This window comes from Siniperca chuatsi, linkage group LG13 (assembly GCF_020085105.1).
Source record: "Siniperca chuatsi isolate FFG_IHB_CAS linkage group LG13, ASM2008510v1, whole genome shotgun sequence".
Classification (NCBI taxonomy): domain Eukaryota; kingdom Metazoa; phylum Chordata; class Actinopteri; order Centrarchiformes; family Sinipercidae; genus Siniperca; species Siniperca chuatsi.
In genome coordinates, this window is record NC_058054.1 from 14,392,112 (window position 1) to 14,411,879 (window position 19,768).

At 39.8% G+C, this 19,768-nt stretch overlaps 1 protein-coding gene and 1 long non-coding RNA gene across 9 annotated transcripts in view; both read right to left on the reverse strand.

The window, feature by feature from the left end:
- Positions 1–19,768, reverse strand: part of kmt2cb (lysine (K)-specific methyltransferase 2Cb) — a 67,727-nt gene that overhangs the window by 41,230 nt on the left and 6,729 nt on the right. For 7 of the 8 annotated variants that reach the window (XM_044219888.1, XM_044219880.1, XM_044219884.1 and 4 more), the window contains exons 3-12: positions 12,209–12,297; positions 10,012–10,159; positions 8,819–9,025; positions 7,358–7,467; positions 7,059–7,168; positions 6,297–6,459; positions 5,973–6,144; positions 4,239–4,353; positions 1,040–1,215; positions 463–836 (exon numbers count right to left, since the gene is read on the reverse strand). In XM_044219888.1, the coding sequence (XP_044075823.1) occupies positions 463–836; positions 1,040–1,215; positions 4,239–4,353; positions 5,973–6,144; positions 6,297–6,459; positions 7,059–7,168; positions 7,358–7,467; positions 8,819–9,025; positions 10,012–10,159; positions 12,209–12,297 (1,664 nt within the window). The remainder of the gene's footprint in view (positions 1–462; positions 837–1,039; positions 1,216–4,238; positions 4,354–5,972; positions 6,145–6,296; positions 6,460–7,058; positions 7,169–7,357; positions 7,468–8,818; positions 9,026–10,011; positions 10,160–12,208; positions 12,298–19,768) is intronic. The other variant, XM_044219881.1, reaches the window with a different exon arrangement.
- LOC122887061 lies at positions 13,041–19,761 on the reverse strand. Its single transcript, XR_006380464.1, has 2 exons — positions 14,187–19,761; positions 13,041–14,089 (listed from the first exon to the last, which is right to left on the reverse strand). It is a non-coding gene; the product is annotated as an uncharacterized LOC122887061 (long non-coding RNA).

A 19,768-nucleotide genomic window follows, 5' to 3' on the forward strand; every position in this document is an offset into this window, starting at 1 on the left:
CTAGTAGGACACCATCTGGTTATTGGGGAGTCCTCAGAAAATCCTCCAAATAAAAGAGGGAGTGCTTCTCTCTCTGGTCTTAGTCCAAACAACTCCCAATCCTTTCATCTGCAACAACTGCGACTTTCAAAACTTCATCAGCGCTGACACTACAGCCCAATTTTGTGTTGTGTGGCCAAAACTTTCAACTGCTTCCGCATGGCTAGAGGCTGAATGAATGAACTCTCAACTACAAAGATTCTCTTTCATTTTCAATCATATAACCTGGTGCTTGTGTGTATGATTTGTATAATCAAAAGAGTTACATTCCTTGGCTCATCCTTGCAATAACAAGATACGATTAATATGCTGATAAAAACAGATTAGATTCTCAGGAGGGACACTTGGGCATTGGGGAAAAAAGACGTCAAGATAACACAAGGAAAGAGATCAGAGGAGTTATCTTCCTGTGTACAATCTAACCTTTTTGGAACAAAGACCCACCAGGCTTCTGGGCTGACGTGTTCAGCTTTTCCTCCTGGACGGTAGCCTGAACAGGCTCTGGATCTGAGTGCAATGGAACAGCGAGTAATTCCGGTTTGGGGTCATTGTGCATTTCAGGAGGCAGCTGAGTGCCAGGTTCTAGGTCCGTGTGCTTTTTAGCCAGCTGTAGGCCAGTCTCAGAGTCTGTGTGCATGGAGGCTGGCTGAGGGCTGAGCTCTGGGCCGGTGTCCATATCCTCTGCCTGTAGCGCCTGCTCTGCAGCAGGAGACCTGCAGTTGGAACAAACATAGCCCTCTCTGGGGTGGATTTCTGCTTGGCATGAATTCTGACGCTCGCACTCCAGGTGTAGCCATCTGAAAGGAGTGCACAGGAATTTTAAGGGATTGTTTGACAGGGATCTCTGTGAAATCCTAAAATGTGAGGTATTTATTACTTTGGTTTCCCTAGTGTTTCCTTAGTGTCACCAATGAACATAAATTTGCCACAGGAATAAAATATGAATAAAAAAAACAATAGTGTTGCTTTTGTATTTAAGTTATAAACAGATGTTCCTTACCTCTTACAAGTGTGGCAGAAGAGTAGGTCTTTGTGATGCTCAGGGTCCAGGATGCAGGCACACATAGGACAGCACAGAGTAGGGTCCTGGTTTTGGACACAGTTCTCACACAGCAGGCTGGTGTGGTGCCATTGCCTGCTGGTTCGTGTTCCACATTGGATGCATACTCTGCAGTTCTGAGGAGCAAAGGAGGCTTTCTTACTAACATGACAGTGAAAACCATTCAGGCCCAATGCAGTATGAATACAGTGTTTCTGCTAAACAGATCTGGCACTTCACTCATGACATGGGAAACAAGCATGAAACCTGTCCAGGCCCACAGCGAATGTGCGTATATTTAAGACGATGACTCTTTTCCAGCAAAATTCATGAGGTAGAGCTGGGGAATATGACTAAAAAATAACATCAACATGTTTAGGCCTTGATGAAATGGATTTACAAGGACATTTTCTAATCAGAAGGATCATTTAGACTAACCAGTTTTAAATACATGCCATTAGGTTTACACATAACAGTACAAACATTCTATTATGAGATACTATTAAGACTTTTTATTTTATTTTTGAGATTAAAATGTTTTAAAACATTGGCATCAAATTAATCAGGTTCTGGCTACATAGCTGCAACATACTGCCAAGTAGTGTTACAAATGACACTTGAAATCAAGTCCCACTGCTTTTCAAAAATCACTCGAAACAGTTTCGTTGAGCACAGTGTGGCACAAGCAAATAAATAGCAGCCAGCATTTTTGATAATATATTCACACTGACAGAGTGCACCAGAAAACAGAGCTGCTTTGGGTTAAAATTTGGTCATTTGGCTTCTATTTCAGCATAATGCCTCTTAAGTGCTGGTGTTCATTCAAAACAGCATTTGAACTGCAGTATTTTGCTCATGCTGGATATGAAGAGTTGCTGCCCAAATTTTGATAAACCCTTTGTGCCACAACCATACAGACACTTCTTTTCAGACACAAAACATCATAAAATACTACAAAATATTAAAGAAAAGGTGTGGGCTATATTTGCTTAACTTATGTGGTTAACTTATTGAGCTTTCAAACATAATTAAATACATTTATTATAATATACATTTTTTTTAAGATTACTTTTTGGACTTTTTGCCTTTATTTGAAAGAAAGACGGGAAATGTGGGAGACAGAGAGGGGGGATGACATGCATCAAAGGGCCGCGGGCTGGATTCAAACCCAGGCCGCTGCGGTAAGGACTCAGCCTTGTACATGGGCCGCGTGCTCTACCAGGTGAACTACGGGGCGCCCAAGGTTTATACATTTATAATATAGGGCTACTACTGGCTAAATATACTCTATGCAGCTGTATTATCAATGCCAAAATTGTAAAAAATATAAAAACAAATATCGAAAGGGCTTACTCAATACTAAGGCAATCTCATTGAGATCTAGGGGAAAAAAGTGGATGGACATGCCTATAATATTTTGGTCTTCAGTAAACTTGTGACAATTTTTAAGATTGTAGAGAGAAAAAAGGAGATTCAAGATAGTGATGGTCATTTCCAATTGTCTTATTTTTCACAAGATATGGTCATAAAGTTTGTTCATGAAAAGTGTACCAGAACTTACATTCTCTCGGCAATATAGAGACTTTGCAGTTTAGTAGACTAGCTAGCCACTTAGCTTGAGTCAGCTTTTTTCCTCAGACACAGCTTGCTATTCTGGTGCTCATACATGATAGACAACATCAAGAGGAACATGACAGAGCATTGAAATTGGAACAATGACTTATTTTTAATTGATCTCTACTTTAACAAGGCAATTGCACTCTGAACAAAACTATCATGTGAGTGGGGACAGGGGTTGGTGGCGGGCGCCCAGGAGAAGCGAGCAGCAAGGATGTGTGTGGGTTGTGTTCCTCCTGTGCTGAGTCAGATAGAGAAGCCAAGTGTGAAGATCTTCCATCACCTGCTGGCTCTATTTCTGTGGCCTTAAGCAGCAGCCTGAGTGACAAGCACACCACTTACGCTGCTGGAGGATGCAGGACGGGGCTGCACTGGGGGACGTGTGTGATTAACATGCACACGCATGTGAACACACATACACACATTGTCTTACAGCACTGAGGCTGAAATGAAGCGTTTAAAAGATCAGCCGGTGTGAGTCATTTCTTCATCACAGGAAGAGCAAATACAAACCACCAAAAAGTCATATTCTCATGGGTGGTAGACATTTTACTTTATACTCCAGAGCAAAGACTCATATCTCTATCTTTATTTTTCCACTGTATGAATTTTGTGCTACAATTTGCTGCAAAATTATATCTGGTGGAAACAATCGAGGCATCATGTGAAATAGGTTGGCACTTCTAATAATATTTTTACATCCCATCCATAATAACCCTTATTTTGTATTGTCTTAAACAGGGCTGTGTGTGGCTGAGGGTTCTGAAATGTTCTCACGGTACCGGTCCATCTATCCCCTCAGTCACAAAGGGCTTGCTGGCAGGACCTCGCATATATGTTGCGCTGGTTACAGATCGAGCACATCATTTATACCCTAGCTATAATAACTAATAAGGTTTTATTTATTTCTATCAGGACTTTGTTTACCTGTGACTGTGAACTAGTCTATTCTTCTAACGTTATAAGGCCAGCAGAGTAATATTTTTAGTCACTAAAGGTAGCTTGCTTACAGAATGAATACAAGCATGATTGATTGTTGTCCATCAGAATGGTAAATGCAATACTGTATTGCCATGGAGTTAAGACAAAAAGTAATGCTTGATCCTGCAGAATAATATTTTTCCCCCTGATAATGCTACACTGTGAACAACAAATCTAGTTAGACGGTGGGCAGCAGAATCCTGCGGTGTGTTTACAGTTAACGGAACTAAACACTGTTATTAAATTGTGCCCTATTTAATTTTTTTTAATTCAGTTTATGAACTCTGTATACAAATCATTTTTCAGGTTTTGTTTTAAACCTATTTCTTTGAATGGAGCAACATAAATAATTATTTTTTGTGTGTTTTTAATATGCCACTAACAACTATAGATGATACTAACAAAGTAAAGCAACAACATTTTGATTTTGGGATGGTTTACATTCACTTCAGAACGGTTAAAACTGTTTTTCAGGATGGTTCTGGGACGGTGGTAAAAAAAAGTTAGTCTGGAGCCCTGGTCTTAAATAAGCCATCCAGCATCATATGAGGTCTTTTCTTACCTTACATCTCCATCCATTGGTGGGGAGAGAGTCCATAGCAGGTTGTAGACAGAAGGTATGGTAGCCTTTGTCACACATGTCACACACCAGCATTTTAGTGTCCTCTCCTGGGTTCCTACAAAGAGAGAGAGAGAGAGAGAGAGAGAGAAGGTTGTATAAAATAGGACAGCATAGGACCTTCACATACTGCACATAAACTGTAAAAAGGCTACGCAGCATTTTATGTACAGCAGTCACATGGATTATCATAGTTGTCTTGTTTCTCTTTTTGGAATAGTCATCTAGAAGAGTTTTCATGAAAATATCTTTTACATAATGCTTTAGTTCTCAGTACCCACTTCCCTTGGAAATTTCCAAGCCAGACAAAAGCACATCAGGTGTATTATTTGAGACTTTTTCATCCTTTGTTTGAACTGATCTGTTTCTATTACACTGGATCTCAGTTTTATAGCAAATATCAGTTCCATGTGTTATAATGTGAATGAAGGAAAGAATGCATGAGCCAGAGGAGAGAACCAGCCTTTTCCCAGCATAACGAATATGTGCTGTCTGTTCTTATTTTTCAGAAAATGGAGGAAGAATTATTTGTTTTTGTTTCAGTGTATGTCTTGCCAACACTTAAATATTGTATTTCCAAACAACCCAAAAATACAATAGTTATTCACAATAAAAACCTTACATTTGCCAGACCAGCTAGAAGACTGGCTGAGCACACCGACTGTCCCTGCAGAGCAATTACCTCTGGAGAACATTAAGTGGCCTTGTTAACTAATAAGGTTTTATTTATTTCTATCAGGACTTTGTTTACCTGTAAACTGTGAACTAGTCTATTCTTCTAACGTTATAAGGCCAGCAGAGTAATATTTTTAATCACTAAAGGTAGCTTGCTTACAGAATGAATACAAGCATGATTGATTGTTGTCCATTAGAATGGTAAATGCAATACTATATTGCCATGGAGTTAAGACAAAAAGTAATGCTTGATCCTGCAGAAATGTTAGTATGATAAAATATTAGCCCAGCTGATATACAGTAGCTTGGGGCACGTAGCTGTGCGTCATGGTGTGTGGGAGTGCTACATCTGTAATTGTAGGGTTGGCAATGAGTAAGGCTGAAGAATTAATTGAAAAAAATAAAAATAAATTGAAAGCTTGACTGTAAACACACAAATGGCCTTTTTCTGGCCAATGTATATTATTTATTTTTACTCGTATACATACAGGTAAGATTTAAGATTGGTATAACATCCACAATAAAAGCTATGCTATGCACAGGCAATTATAAAATGATTTGTGTTGTCAAACCAAAGAATTTGAAGGAAACTTGAAAATTTGGACCCAGTCTCAGCTCCCATCCCATCCATTACAGTTTGTGACAATATATCATGAACCCCTACTCATCTTGAAAAATACCATGCTATGCAGTAATAACATGGTACTAGGGTTTCTATGTAAATACAGAACAGAAAGCTCAATGTACAGTGTTCACCTAAGGCAAACAGGCCTGGTTGCTAGCAAAGCTCCTGTGCTGTTTAAATAAGGTCAGAAGTTACAAGACTGAGCTTCAGGGTACAACATCCAGTTAGCTCCTCACAAACCACAGAGGTAAACAAACCAGCAAAGCACCATGCCTGGTAGCTATAGCGAAAAACAGTAAGAAGAAAAGTGAAAGAAAAGCTAGAGAGAACGAAAGCATTCAGTCTACGTTATTTAAGCGGGTGGGAAGGTGACTCACTTGCATGTCTGGCAGACTTTGCACTCAGGGCACTGCCAACCTGCCCTCCTTAAAGGGGTCACGGCCATGTCCAGGCATACCCCATGGTAATGCTGACCACAACTGGTGCAGAAGAGCTGGTCCAGTAGGTCCCCTGGGCTATCACATAGCGCGCAATTTACATCATCTACAACTATGGGCAGGAAAATTAAAGAAACAGGATTTAAGTCAAGAAAAGAAGAGAGACAATCGCATATCAAACGGTATACAGTTGATACGATGTCATTTTGTTACTTACGTAAATTATTTTACTATAGCTTTTACATACAATTCTACTGCACTTACATTTGTGAATGGCCAATTCAGTGTGTTCTGGACAGAGGAGCGAGAGACTCCTGATATCCTGAAAGGTCCCAGCTGCCCCCGCACAGGGGTAATGGTAGAATTGAGCACATCCTTCAGCACAGCACTTAATGGATGCTCCAAGGCGCTTACAGTATGCACAGTGCTGCAGAAAGAGAGAGATCATTAAATATGTCTAAAATGTCTGCAAATAAAATGAATGAATTCCATGAACAGCCAAGGAAACAACAAACTCAAAAACGTGTTTTTATGACTGATTTAGCTTATGTAAAGACATTATCCTTTAATGTCTCTTTGGAATAACAGTCATGTTTCTCAGCTTAGGATCAAGACCCCTGTTTAAACCCCTGTTTTAGCCCCCTGATGATCACATTCATGACAGAAACTCATTCATAAACTATTTCTCTCAGTTCTATGAGTGTGCACTAATAGCCACTCTGGAGATCAAGTGGAAGACTCGCTGATGGGCTACACGACCAATGGGCTGCAAACGCAATCCGAGAGCTGTGAGCTGTGCCACTGCTAACACTAGGAGCTAAGCTGCCATGAGAGCTCTGCCCTGTTGAGTGGCGTGACCTTTTCCCATTTCACAGCTGAGAGATCCACGCTGCCGGGCCGACCTTTACCAGCCAGTCTGATCCATCAGCTTGGCTGTGCCTCACTGAAGTGATCCCTCCCTGCTGCCCCAACACATTAAGATGGTGTAAACACCTATTAGTCCACGAATGTTCTCCCCTGACTCACCTTTGTGCTCCCTGAGTCAATGGCTCTGTCCACATTAAGCAGAGATTGTCCCTCGCCCTCACAAACACCTTCGGACCACAAGGCACAACTCTGATGTGCCCAGCATTGCCCTGAAATTTCAAGACATAATGGATGTCAAGACAACAAAAGGTTAGAATCAAATAATATCTGGTGCAGATTCTGCATCAACATATTGAGCATTCACAGATGGTGCATTCATGAATAAATGTAACTATCCATTAAAAGTGCTAACAATGCTTGGTAAAAAGGAGTAAAAATGTTTAGTCTATTGATCTTACCTGACTCGAAGAGAGACTGGACGCCAAGATCTTGTGGAAGGCCGACATGAGAAAGCTCATCCCAAAATCGACTGGCTGGGTCTGGTTCTTCCTCACAGCTTCCAGACCCACTGGAACAAAGGAAGAAGTTTGCAGAGAAAGCAGGTTAGCACAGGTTTTTTTTTTTTTTTTTTTTGAAAAGAGGACAGCTAAAAGATATGCTACGCAAAAGTAAGAAGGTCAGCCTGAGTCAATTTAGGAATGAATCGAGAGTAGAGACATAAAAGGTAGAGGACGATGTGCAGTTTTTTACAAAAGCAGAGAGAATGAGCCGGGGGGAAAATGCTAGAGAGCAAATAAAAAGCTGTGGGGGAGGAGGGAGTGGAGGAGGAGGAGGAGGAAGAGGGCCATCTTGTTTGGTGTGTGCACAAGAGGCTGGCTGTTCTGTCTCATAAAATCTGTTGAAAAGGATGTGTTTCCCCGAGTCCCTGGCTTGAACTAGTGAGCTGCATAGCATGCGGAAAATGTGGAGAGGGAGCATTAGCATTTAAAAAGGATTTAAGTTCCAGTAAACCAACCAACGGCCAAAATCAAGAGACTGGTTTCTGGAAGCATGATGGCATACTCATGACAAAAAGCCTAGGCAGCTTATTGTTTATAGCCAAAATTTCATCACCAATTATGAAATGATCTTCTCTTGCCTCCTGACATTTCCAGTTTTCCCCTTTGTCCACCACCTCTACCTCTCTGACAAATCAATACGTAATTACTCCTCCTGCGCCTCTGTGTGGCACAACCAAGGACTGGGTCCAATGACCAATCACACAGCAACAACACAACATTTACTGGTTGGCTTGGCATGCTGCCAGAGCCCTACTGCTTCCATTGCAGATTACGTCACTGGGAACCCAGAGACGCCCAACTGGTTCTAAAGGACCAAAACAAATTAGGCAGCTGTCCAAAAGAGTCCGAGGAGGGTCCTTTGTTGGCACAGTGTGCAAATATGTGAGTGCTCATACACACACATGGAAGGCTCACGTGCACCCTTCACCTGATGTAGGATACCTGGGCCTGAGGACCTTGACTGCTAATGCAAAGTGGTAATTTAGCCTTCAACTGTAGAATGACAACGCAACCTGCTGAGAGACCCTTTAGTTTGTGGGGTCTCTGTGATTGTTTTATGTGCATGCTCCTCCATTGCTTTATTTCCGCAGGATTATCCACTGAGTAACAATACTGCTTTCCAGGGAAAGGGTAAAAGTAAATTTTGCCCAAAATAAAAGAATCCATTTTCAAAAAGATTTTGGTTGCAATTAAGGCTTCACCACATCGGTTCATCACTGAAGTGAGGCCATAAGCAAATTTAGATTTCTTGCAGCTCAATAATAATACTACAGGGACTCATCTCAGATGACTTTACTGTTGTGACCAACACTGACAGCCAAACCATTTGTAACAACAGTGGCAGCCAGGCCTACTTACTTCATTTTTTCCCTCTGTCCTGAGGTGGTCTCTCCGGCCATTTTTGGCTGAGTGGTTTTATCACCATCACTGCAATTGCTCGTCGAGCCTCCTCCACCTTTGTGGCTGAAGAGTGCTTCAAGCTGAGGCGTGGTGCTGAATACGTGCAGATCCCCCTGACCCAGCAGGCTACGGCCACCACAGTAACAGAAGGCACAGAGACGCTCACTGAAACAAAGAAAATGGGTGGAAGGGGGTGTTTAATTATATATACCTACTGTGACTTAATACAGCGCCACGCATGTCACCATGAATTAAGGCCTCCTTCTTCTGGTAATGGGACTGTCTGGACAGCAACATACATATAAACACATAATGGCTACATTTGTGAGGCAGGTGCACACATGTGGTGCCTACACACACACGCACACACACGCATACACACTTATAAAAAGTACCACTTGTGAAATCCACATGGTAGATAAGTAGCAGGCCAAACCCTTTCTCACATGCACCTTAACCTGTAACCTTGAGTATAATAGTAGTTAGATATTTTCAGATTTGTTACAATTTGACTTTGGGGTCGCAATTTAATACAGTGCTTTTATTATACATTTTATTAATAGTATACAGCTTTGCTTTTAACAACATTTTAAGCACATTCAGCAGTTAAATCCGCATGATTTTTTGTGCCAGAAGTTGAAAACAAAAACCATCACGTTACAAGAATAACTGGACATGGAAGTGTTACAGATTCCACGTGAGAAAGGCGTTTTGGAGACAGAGTGGTAAAGAGACAAAAAGAGAATAGTGGCCAAGAACTGGAAAGATGAGGAATAAATGGGGCGGTAAATATTTATCACATTTTTAAGGGATGGGACGGCCTTGTTAATAAGATCCCAGGAGATGCTGCTGGTCTGCCCTCCATCACTAACATCGATAGCCGTGACAGGTCAGGAGACTGATTACAACCTTTAACAGAGTGGCACCTGGGAGGAGAGTTCTGCCTCTACCAACTGATGACTCCATTTCTATTCATCCATGTGTACACAGCAAGGCAAACAGCATGCCACATTGCAGGACACAAATGCACAATTGCATACTAATCCTTGTACATATTCATATAAACATCTTTTTTTCCCTCTCTTTTTTTTTAATACAAGGATCTTTATTTCTCAAACAGTTATGGTTCAGAGGAAGTTTAGTATTCTAACCTGCTTTTGACTTCTCTACTCGCTGGGACAGATGGTCCTGCTGAATTCTCGGCTGGAGGGCTTTGGGCCAGAGGGGAAGAGGGCTTGTCCTCCTCTGGCACCTCAGTGGTCAACACTTCCCCAGTTTCCACTGGTTGGATTGGTGTTTCTGATGGTGACAAAAAAATAAAATCAGTTAGTAAGAAACGACTAAGCATTAAATTTGCATTTGTGAGGGATTCATTTCATTTCCAGTTATGACTGTAAAATCAGCATGCAGCTTCTGACAGATACAAGCTGTCATAGGGCAGGATGAGGTCAGTTTCCTCCAGGTCAAAAACACAGCCTTTATTAGTGAGATAGATCGCAAACTATGAAGACCATATGCTCAAGCAATGATTACAGTAAACCCACTGGGAACATCAAGCTCTTGTACAGAATAGCAATAACAATAGAGGTAGGGAAAAAACAAGTGGGGTTTAATATCAATGGGAAAAATGATCTCAAAACTCAATTTTGTTACTACTGATTTAAATTACCAAAAAAGAAAAAGCAAAAAAAAAAAAGGCTCAATTCGCTGTGCTAATCATACAAAACAACTCCCAAACGTACCTCTCACTGAGACTTTGGGCCATGCTAAAATTTTATTAACATTTCATTGAGATGTAATTAGGCTAATACTGCAATGATTCAGTGTCATCCAATGGAATTACACAAGGACAAATTCAAGCTCATTACCTCCTAATAACTGAATGCACCTGTGGAAGACTGCTCACAGTCTCGGGATACGAGTGATGTGACGGAAATTGTGCATCACCTTTGTTTTTTTATAATATATAACTATTTAAAGTTATTAAACTATTTAAAGTCCTACTGCATCATTTGTCACTCCAGTACTATGTACTGAATACTGCAATAACTCATCTACCGCACTGTTAACTATTTCCATAAATTGCACTACTTTTTATTCATTGCACTACTGTTCTGCCCAGTCCAATTGATTATTGTACATATCTATCAGTATACTTCTGTTTATAGTAATGCCATCTGTATATAATGTCCACAGTACCACTTGTAAAATATTTTCATAATACTGCTCTATCCTGCATTTATGCACACTTTATATCCTGCACTTGCTAATTGCACTTCTGGTTAGACCTAAACTGCATTTTGTTGCCTTGTACTCGTACATGTGTAATGACAATAAAGTTGAATCTAATCTAATCTTATTAACCTTGTTTCTGATAGCAACATATTAATCACTATGCTACAATTTTCACAGAAAACGTGTTTAAGTATGTGGTTTGTGATGGTTTCAAATATATTTAAAATGTTTTCAAAAGTGGTTTACATAAAACATTTAAGCTACATTATAAAAGTGACACAAATCAATTGTTATAGGGGGATTTTAAACACATGTCTTGACCTTTTCAAAGCAGAGATTTACTCTGCTTGACCTAAGCTGCACACACATCCCTTTAGGGACAAGACTGTATAGAAATTGTAGATTTCATTTTGACAAACACCTAGAGGCAGAGAGACCCACTGAGTGAACCACAGGGGTTTTAGAGGACATGGGAGTAGACTGAAAAGGCAAAACTCAAATGCATGCTCTGTTTTTTCGAAACAAAGATAACTTGAAGGAAAAAAAAAATATTGTTGGAATGTTGTAATACTCCTAATAATTGCCTATTGTTTATGTAACATAAACCACAGCTAATATAAGTAAAGCTAGCCACTGGCAGAATTTCAGCATCTCCAGCACTGAAATGTATGAGAATGGGAGGCATGGTCACGTGATGTAATGTACACACATAAGAAAGCACATAAATGGGTCTGGAGAGACTGATGGGATTTTAAAAAGCTTTTAGAGGGCATTAGCCTTGGGCTCTTTCCCACTGCACCTCAATGCCAATCTCAGAGCAGGAAGAGAGATGGAAGCAGTAAGGGCAGAAAGAAAAAATACACACCCACTGCAGCTTCACAGCTCAAGCTAAACCCTTTCAATTATAGCCCTGAAGTAGAAGCATGGGGTGCCAAGAAAAGCTCTCATCCATCCTTCTCCAGGAGAGGGAGACTCCTCTACCTTTACTGAAATACCGTTTTGAAGCATTCTCTGCATAAGCCTGCCTGGATGAGCAAGTTCAAGTCTTATATCACTCCCAACATAACCAAACATGTACGTAATGGATCAAAAAAGGGGATCGCAAAGTCTCACCTGTGTCCTGAGGGCCTATGGACTCTGTTATCTCAGTTCCATCCATGCTGTCCTCCTCATCCACAACAACCCGCCCCCTGGTGCGACCCCTAGGGTGAGGAAGAGACACAAACAAATAAATAGAGGCAGTGAAAAAGAACGAGACAAGAAAAAGTGCCTGGGTTTGCCTCGGGAGGGGGGTAGCAGTGCAGTCATGAATTAGTTAAGTATAGTCACAGCTGTCACAGATTTTTAATGGAGGCACTCAAGCCGCTGGGCAAGGCGGAAGGGTGGTAGTGTGGGGTGTATAATACAGACTGGTAGTATGTGTGAGTGAGTTTAAAGAGGGAGGCAGGCCAATCTGGAAAACTCTGCTCTCAAGATTCAGGTAAAGAGACTGGGAATTAAAATAAAGAGGCACTATGGCATTAATGTAACATCACCCACAAATAACTGACTATGCTCATGTAGGGTGACAGGGTTATAACGAATCAAAATTTACTGTTGCTCATACACTAGAACTGAAATGTGTATTCATCTTCAGAGCAACATGGAACAACTTTATCATTTACAGTCCCTTGAGGGATGACGACTCATTGGCGTTTCACTGAACATGCTCTAGTTGAATTTCAAATCAGAATACAGACATTACTTATTCTATGATAATAGCTCTGTAATTTAAGATACCACAAACAAATATTTAATCATGAATGTGAATGAGTCATGTCTGGTACATATCCTTAGGGTGGCACAATCATTAGGGGTTATGATGTATATCACATCCTGATAAAATGGGCATTGTTCATTAAAGCTTTGGGCAAAACCAATGGTGCACAGAATACACAACACAGAATTAATTTTATATCCTTATGTCTTTTAATTCGTTTCAGTCTTCTTTGTTATTATTCCAAAATTAAATATAAATGAACAATCATTTATGCAACTGTTTGATTATCATGGTGCTTTAAGGGAAGTCCATGGATAGGTACAATAACAATCCTACTGTTTTAATGATTACTGCAAATGGAATAGAATAACCATGGATTACATATACTTATATTGAATGAATACATGGACATGTCAACCAATAAAAATAAAAAAAAATAAAAAAACAAACAAACACAACAACATCTCATTACCATATGTAATCAACAGCTACTCTATCTGTTGACAGCAAGCTACTATAGCCAGGTTGTGTGTAGAATAAGGTACTTTGAACCTCTAAAAATAAGGCTTGTTTTGTCTGCACTTGAGGTTTAAGTCAAAAAAGTCACAGCTGGGTATGCATGTACATTAGTAATAAGGTGATGGTTATGTTTTCAGAACGGCAGGTTTGTGAAAAGGTCAATGCTCTATTCAATTCCACTGACTACTAAAATCATTCGCCGTCATTAGCAACCTGCAAGATCATCGTATTCAAAACATTTTTGTGAGGCCTATTTGAGATTATAAACTACAACTTATAGCTGTGCACAATTTTGTCTCTGAAGACTAATAATTTATTACAAGAAAATAAATATTTACATAAAAGCCCACCATAATACTTAAAAATGTTAAAGGTTATCCTTATCGGAATTAAAAAGGTTGTTCTGTTGAGTTTTCAAAGCAAAAACCAAAATACTGTTCAGAAGCTCCAGTTTTGTATCATTACAGTGTGGGTAACATATGCAAAGGAACAATGGATAACTTCCCTCCATGTTGCCTGCACACAGAGCTCCCTGTTCATTTGACGGCAAAAGTCCGCCGGATGACGTGAACTACAGATTGTACTTCCGCATTTTTTGTATGCCCGCCTCCACAGACAGTCGGATCGAGAAAGGGGCGGCTCCTCACTGCTCCAAATTCAAAACATCCTGTCCAAAATTAACTGGCTAGAACAACCACTGGCAGAAGGCAATGTTCCTGTAGATATGGAAGAAAACGATTTTAACAGTCTAATGCTGGAATCAGACATTTGGGGCTACTTATGGGCCAGAATACAGTGCGGAGGAATTCCTACTTATGAAGGAGGAAGAGGCCACCACAGCCGAGATTCAAGCACCGCCAGCCGGTGAGGATAGCGGCGCATAGCTGCCCCGTGCCAGGGACAACTGGTAGTGCCGCTGCGGTAAATGTGCACCAATGGAAACTGAAGTGGAGTGTGTGTTACACCAAAGCTTTGGGCCACATATGGACAGGGGAGTGCTTGAGACATACATCAGGATCCCAAAAAGAAACTGGAAAAACAACCAAAGCCAGCAGCGACAACAGACATCTGAGCATAGAGTAACTGCAATAGCAACAGTGTTTTGTTATTAGCATGGCAATGTTACAGTGTGAAAGCATACATGTTTTTTTATGAGGCTTAGCACATACATTGCCCCAGTTTGTTACCCGGCAGTGCTTTCAGAGTTTAGTCTAACGTTAGTAGCTCTGACCGACTGTTTGTAGGAGTTGGGGAAGTTTGGAGTGGGAGTGGCCTTGGAAGCCAGTGCATTCTGGCTGTTGTAGGTTTTCTACCTTTTGAGCTAAAGGCCCTTTTTCTCTGGTCATGTAGCACCAATTTCAAAAATATTTGCGTCTTTCTACTGCATAGAAAGCAGAGTTTTATAAATACCATCTTTACAGTAGTGAAATATCCCTTTAAACAAAGTGAAGAAGAAGCCATGAAAAGAATGATCCGACTCATTACCAGTGATGTCCTAAGCTGCCCTGTGTAATCAGTACTGGAGCACTGCTTTCTTTTCTTTTTTTTTTAAAATATATTCAAATGGTAATTATTTATATGAAGCCAGATACAATTTTACTTTAGGGGTGTGTATTTATTAGTCCAAACCGGTTCGGTACACACGGTGAACCAAATAATAACCATGCTATTAGTATAATAAAACCTACTGCTGTCTACAAATAGGCATGTGCATTTAAACCTTATCAGCACTGACCGACACGTGTAGCAAAGAGTGTTGAAAACTGTCTAGTACTCAAAAGCTGGCACTGAATGTCTAGTCAAATTTGTGATCTTGTTAACTTATTCTTTAATCAAAAGTTCCGGATGAAAATTAAAATTTTGCCAATTTTAGACTATTTTATTGAGGCAGAAGTCTTGGTACAGTTGCTTGTGTTTCGATAAAATTTCATTTTACTTCTCCTGAAAAACAGTCTGAAAAACATGTTTAGATTTCTCAAAATATCTAGTATCTAAATCAAGTAGAATTTTGGTAACAGTATCAAAACCCAGGTATTATATCTGCACTAATATAGAAAAATGTATGATACAATGATATCCAGCCCTATTCATACTTACCACTTGTGTGATAAACCTTGGAGCAATACTGACCTTTTGCACTCCGTTTTTAGAAGTTTTGACCATCATCGCTTTGTTAAAGCACTACAACGTATTCTTAACACATAGTATAGCCAGCAAGTGAACCACGGCACAGTACGAGGAAACAAATTGTATTTGTTCATGCAGATGACCAGCAGAAGCTGCCCAATCCAGTCCAAATCTTCCTGCCACAACAGGTACATACTGACACTCCTCTCTATAGGACACTAAGCAAAATATTATACAACGCTATCAAAGAAAGCTTTAAACCTAGTTACATATTTTAATGCAGACTCATTCATTGGATCAGAACTGTGTATTGGCAAATATTCATTATTAAAAAAGGACTTGGATTGAGATACAAGGCAAAAGAATTTATCGGGATATGCTTCTCATGTGTCTCCCTCCTGTTGAGTGACCCAAAAATATCTAATTTGCACTCCTTTTCAACATTTCCTCTCTAGAGTGCCATGTTAAATGTAATATTAGCCTTTTCTCTACTTCCCCTGTCATCTCTTTAAAGACGTCATCACAGTTTTAAAACCATTTTTTTTGTAATCAGAAAAAAAGTGCAACCCTTCCCATTTCTTACTGAATGTGCCCTGTCAGCGAATCAGACAACCATGTCTACGTTTCCAACCATATGCCTGTGTGCCAACTCATACAGATGCACACACACTAGCACTTGCCCCTCTTTTACATGCAGTATGGAGAGATTTGTCAGTGTCAGCATCCTCCAATGGGAGCTCTGTTAAACTAATCTTGGAAGCGCCATGTGGAGGGGATAATTGTCATGGATACAAATTAAACAGCAACATCAATTGTTAGCATGCTAAGTGGAGAGAGCAGACACAGGCCAAATGAGAGCAGCATGTCTCGGGGGTACTCAGGAGGATACAGGGGGTTGGAAGTGAGGGAGGAGATGCAGGGATAGGGGGGTGGGGTAATTTTCGGTGCCAGTGGAGAGAAAAATCTCAAATGGCTGGATGCCAAATCAACCCCTCCCTCTAAATGACTTCCATGTCAAGATAAGGAACAACCCTAAAACCCAAGAATGGCAGAAGAGGCCTCTAGCAAACCTTGGCTAAAACACAATTGTGCTTGTGTCAAACATAAATATCTTAAAAAGGTGGAAACAAACTACCAAATTCTTACAGAGAGGTCTTTTCACGTTATTGTAAAAAAGGTGCAAACAGTAATTGCAGAGCCAAAGATGGGCTGTCTTGCTGAAGTTCTGGATCACACTGATATTTGTGCAAAACAGAATCTGAATTTATACAGCACAATAGACACAATATTTTTTCCAAGAACAATAAAGATAATAATTGATGAATGAATGTGATAGTAGAAAAATAAACCAAGAAAAACAACAGCAACAACTTAGCTGTGTGTAGCATCTGTATGGACAAACCAATGAATCAAAAATGACAACTGATCAATATGAATTTACATTAGATTAAACCTCTGGTGCAATTTATCAATTTGCTAAGCATATTTTCCAAAATCAACTCATTAAATTTCTCATTAAACTTTTGAAGGTCTTTGTTCAATGTAATACTGTTTACAATACAAGGCTTGTACAGATAGAAGTAAAAAGTAAAATCGACAAGACTGTAATTATACACATTTTCAAGACACGTAAAAGCTACAGACAGTTTTGCACCAGGACCCAGCTAAATGTGTTTAAAGCAGATGCAGCAACAACAGCGGAACAAACCATTTACATCTTTCGGCCATATATCATGCTCAAGTTTAGAGTGCCACACCGTCTGTCTCACAGGCTTTGCTTTACACGTTCACAGCAAACATTTTAACCATCTCTAGCTAATGACATTTAAGTGGGTTTTGATTCCAGAAGGCAAATCCAAATGCAGAAATTAGCTGTGTGTGACATTTTCATCTAGGACCACAATCTGGTGTATACATGCAAAGTAGTTGGTGGTGACGCCTTTACATACACTGCTACACAACATTCATCGGTAATTATATAGAACTACGCTAAAAGCATCAAATTTCAGCACTGAGACAGCCAGTTATTTCACTGACAAATGCTCAAGACTAACATTCAACCGAAAGCGAGAGAGAGAGAGGGAAAGCGAGAGAGAGAGAGAGAGAGAGAGAGAGAGAGAGAGAGAAAAAAAAAGGAAAGGTGAAAATAATGCTGTGGTAAGTAGTCCCAGCTAGCAGTGTGCTGCCTGGAAAACCTGACAAGGATCATGCAGTTCTGAAATGGACTCACTGGCAGATGGAGCGTGGGCAAATCTAGTAAATTCCAACAACCAGGTCTACAAGAGCCATTTCTGACACATCCTCCTTTGTTACAAGCAAAGCTTTTAACACTTAGCATTGGTCATTTTTAATATTTATATACACTGCTTATATCCGTTAGAGGAAGCCAGTTGGTCTCAACACACAATTGTTCTATGAGGATCATTCACAGCTCTGTGAAGTTATTGCACTCTTAAGTGTATGAGATTGATGGTGTGTCACTTATCATCCTATTACAGTTAGTATAGTTTGGTTTCTAAACTGCCAAACAGGTAGTTTTAAGCCAGGAGGACCAGCCACCCATTTGCATATTGTTTTTATGACCAATAGTGAGATTAGAAATGAGGGTGTATTGAACTGGCTACAACCTGAGGTCCATCCGCAAAGCTCTGATCATTGTTGAGAGTTGGTGGAGGGGGCCATTTTATGGGATACGAACTCACTGTTGAGCTTTCTGGAGGTGCAGTGGATCTAATTCAATGACATCTAAGGTGGCATAAATGTAATATTAATATTGAGCTGAATAACTGAAATAATCATTTTAGCCATTCTCTGCAGCCTTATCAAAAGCCTGTTTTTACACAAGCAACCACAGTCTTAATTCTGACCATTACAACAACATAAATAACTAAGAAGAGCAGAGAAGAATCAAAAACATTTCTATTAATGGTTGGTTCCTGACCAGTTTATCAACATGAAGTAATTCAAGTCTGTACCAGGTCATCCTTCCACTGTGGCATTAACACATCGTCTGGTTGCATGCAGATTAAACGATCCATTGGGAGCAGGGTATTAAGATTGATTGAGAGGACAGACTAAGGAGAGAGTTAAGAACCTACAGGCATTATATTACAGAGCATCTCTAAGCTGCATCATACAGTATGTTGCTATGGAAGTCACAAAGAAGACAGGCACCTTGTACTATGCCTCATAAGACATTTCTGTGCTGGTGTTACCTGAAATCAATGAAATGACAAAGACTTCTAATTATAATTAGATGGTTCTAACAACCAGGATATTTTATCAAAAATCTGCTGCTATCAGCAAAAAGGCCAAAACATGACCAGTTTTGAACAACCTACTGCAATGCCCAACAAATCAACAAATATTCTGCATTTTACAAGGAACAGATTCAATATGCCACACGTAATCATTTTTACACTAGTTCTCAGAAATTAAGACAGCAAGCCATAGTGACTAAAGGCCTTGTTTTTGATATCTTCCATTGCAACACCTTGACATTTGTGAAAGATACTTCTTGATTAGAACTTTTTGTAAAAAATAGTGGTTGGGTTGACATTTGTATGTGTTAAACTTAAAACTCTCCCACGTTATCCAGATTTCATGAAATGGTTTTGGTGCTGCTTCATAAACATGTCTGCACTATGACTTAGTTTACTTAGAAGATATTTTTTGGAAAAATAAAATAGCTCTATAAATAAGCAATAACACACACACACACACACTCAGGTGTTCTAATTTAAAAAACACTAACACTGGCAGATGGGGTGGAGGCGAGAAACACCATAATGCAAAGCGAGCTCATAGATTTTTTAAAAGTTTGTTTGTAGTCCATTTAACCCATGGCTAATTTAGTATTACAAGTTAAGAGTTAATTAGTGCCATAGTGTCAAGCAAGCAAGCGTAATATATATACACACACACACTCACTTGCTTACATCTGTCTCTTATCTCTTTCTGGGTTACGTACCAGGTTCAGTTTTGTTTTACAGATTTTTCAGAGGAAATAACTTTAAAGTGTCATTCCAAGGGGAGTGTTTTCTTTACTCCATACATGAATGGGCCATCTTAACAGGTCAGATGCACTACTGCCTACTCCTATACCCAATGGACAACCCTAAATGTGGAGACAAAGTGTAACAGACCTAGCATCTGGCTGCGGAGCCATTACTGAAAAAGTAAATAAATAAATTAAATTATTTTATTTCTATATTATATTAGCAGCACCATCAAGTTGCATCTAATTCAAGGAATGAGAAAAATACCGT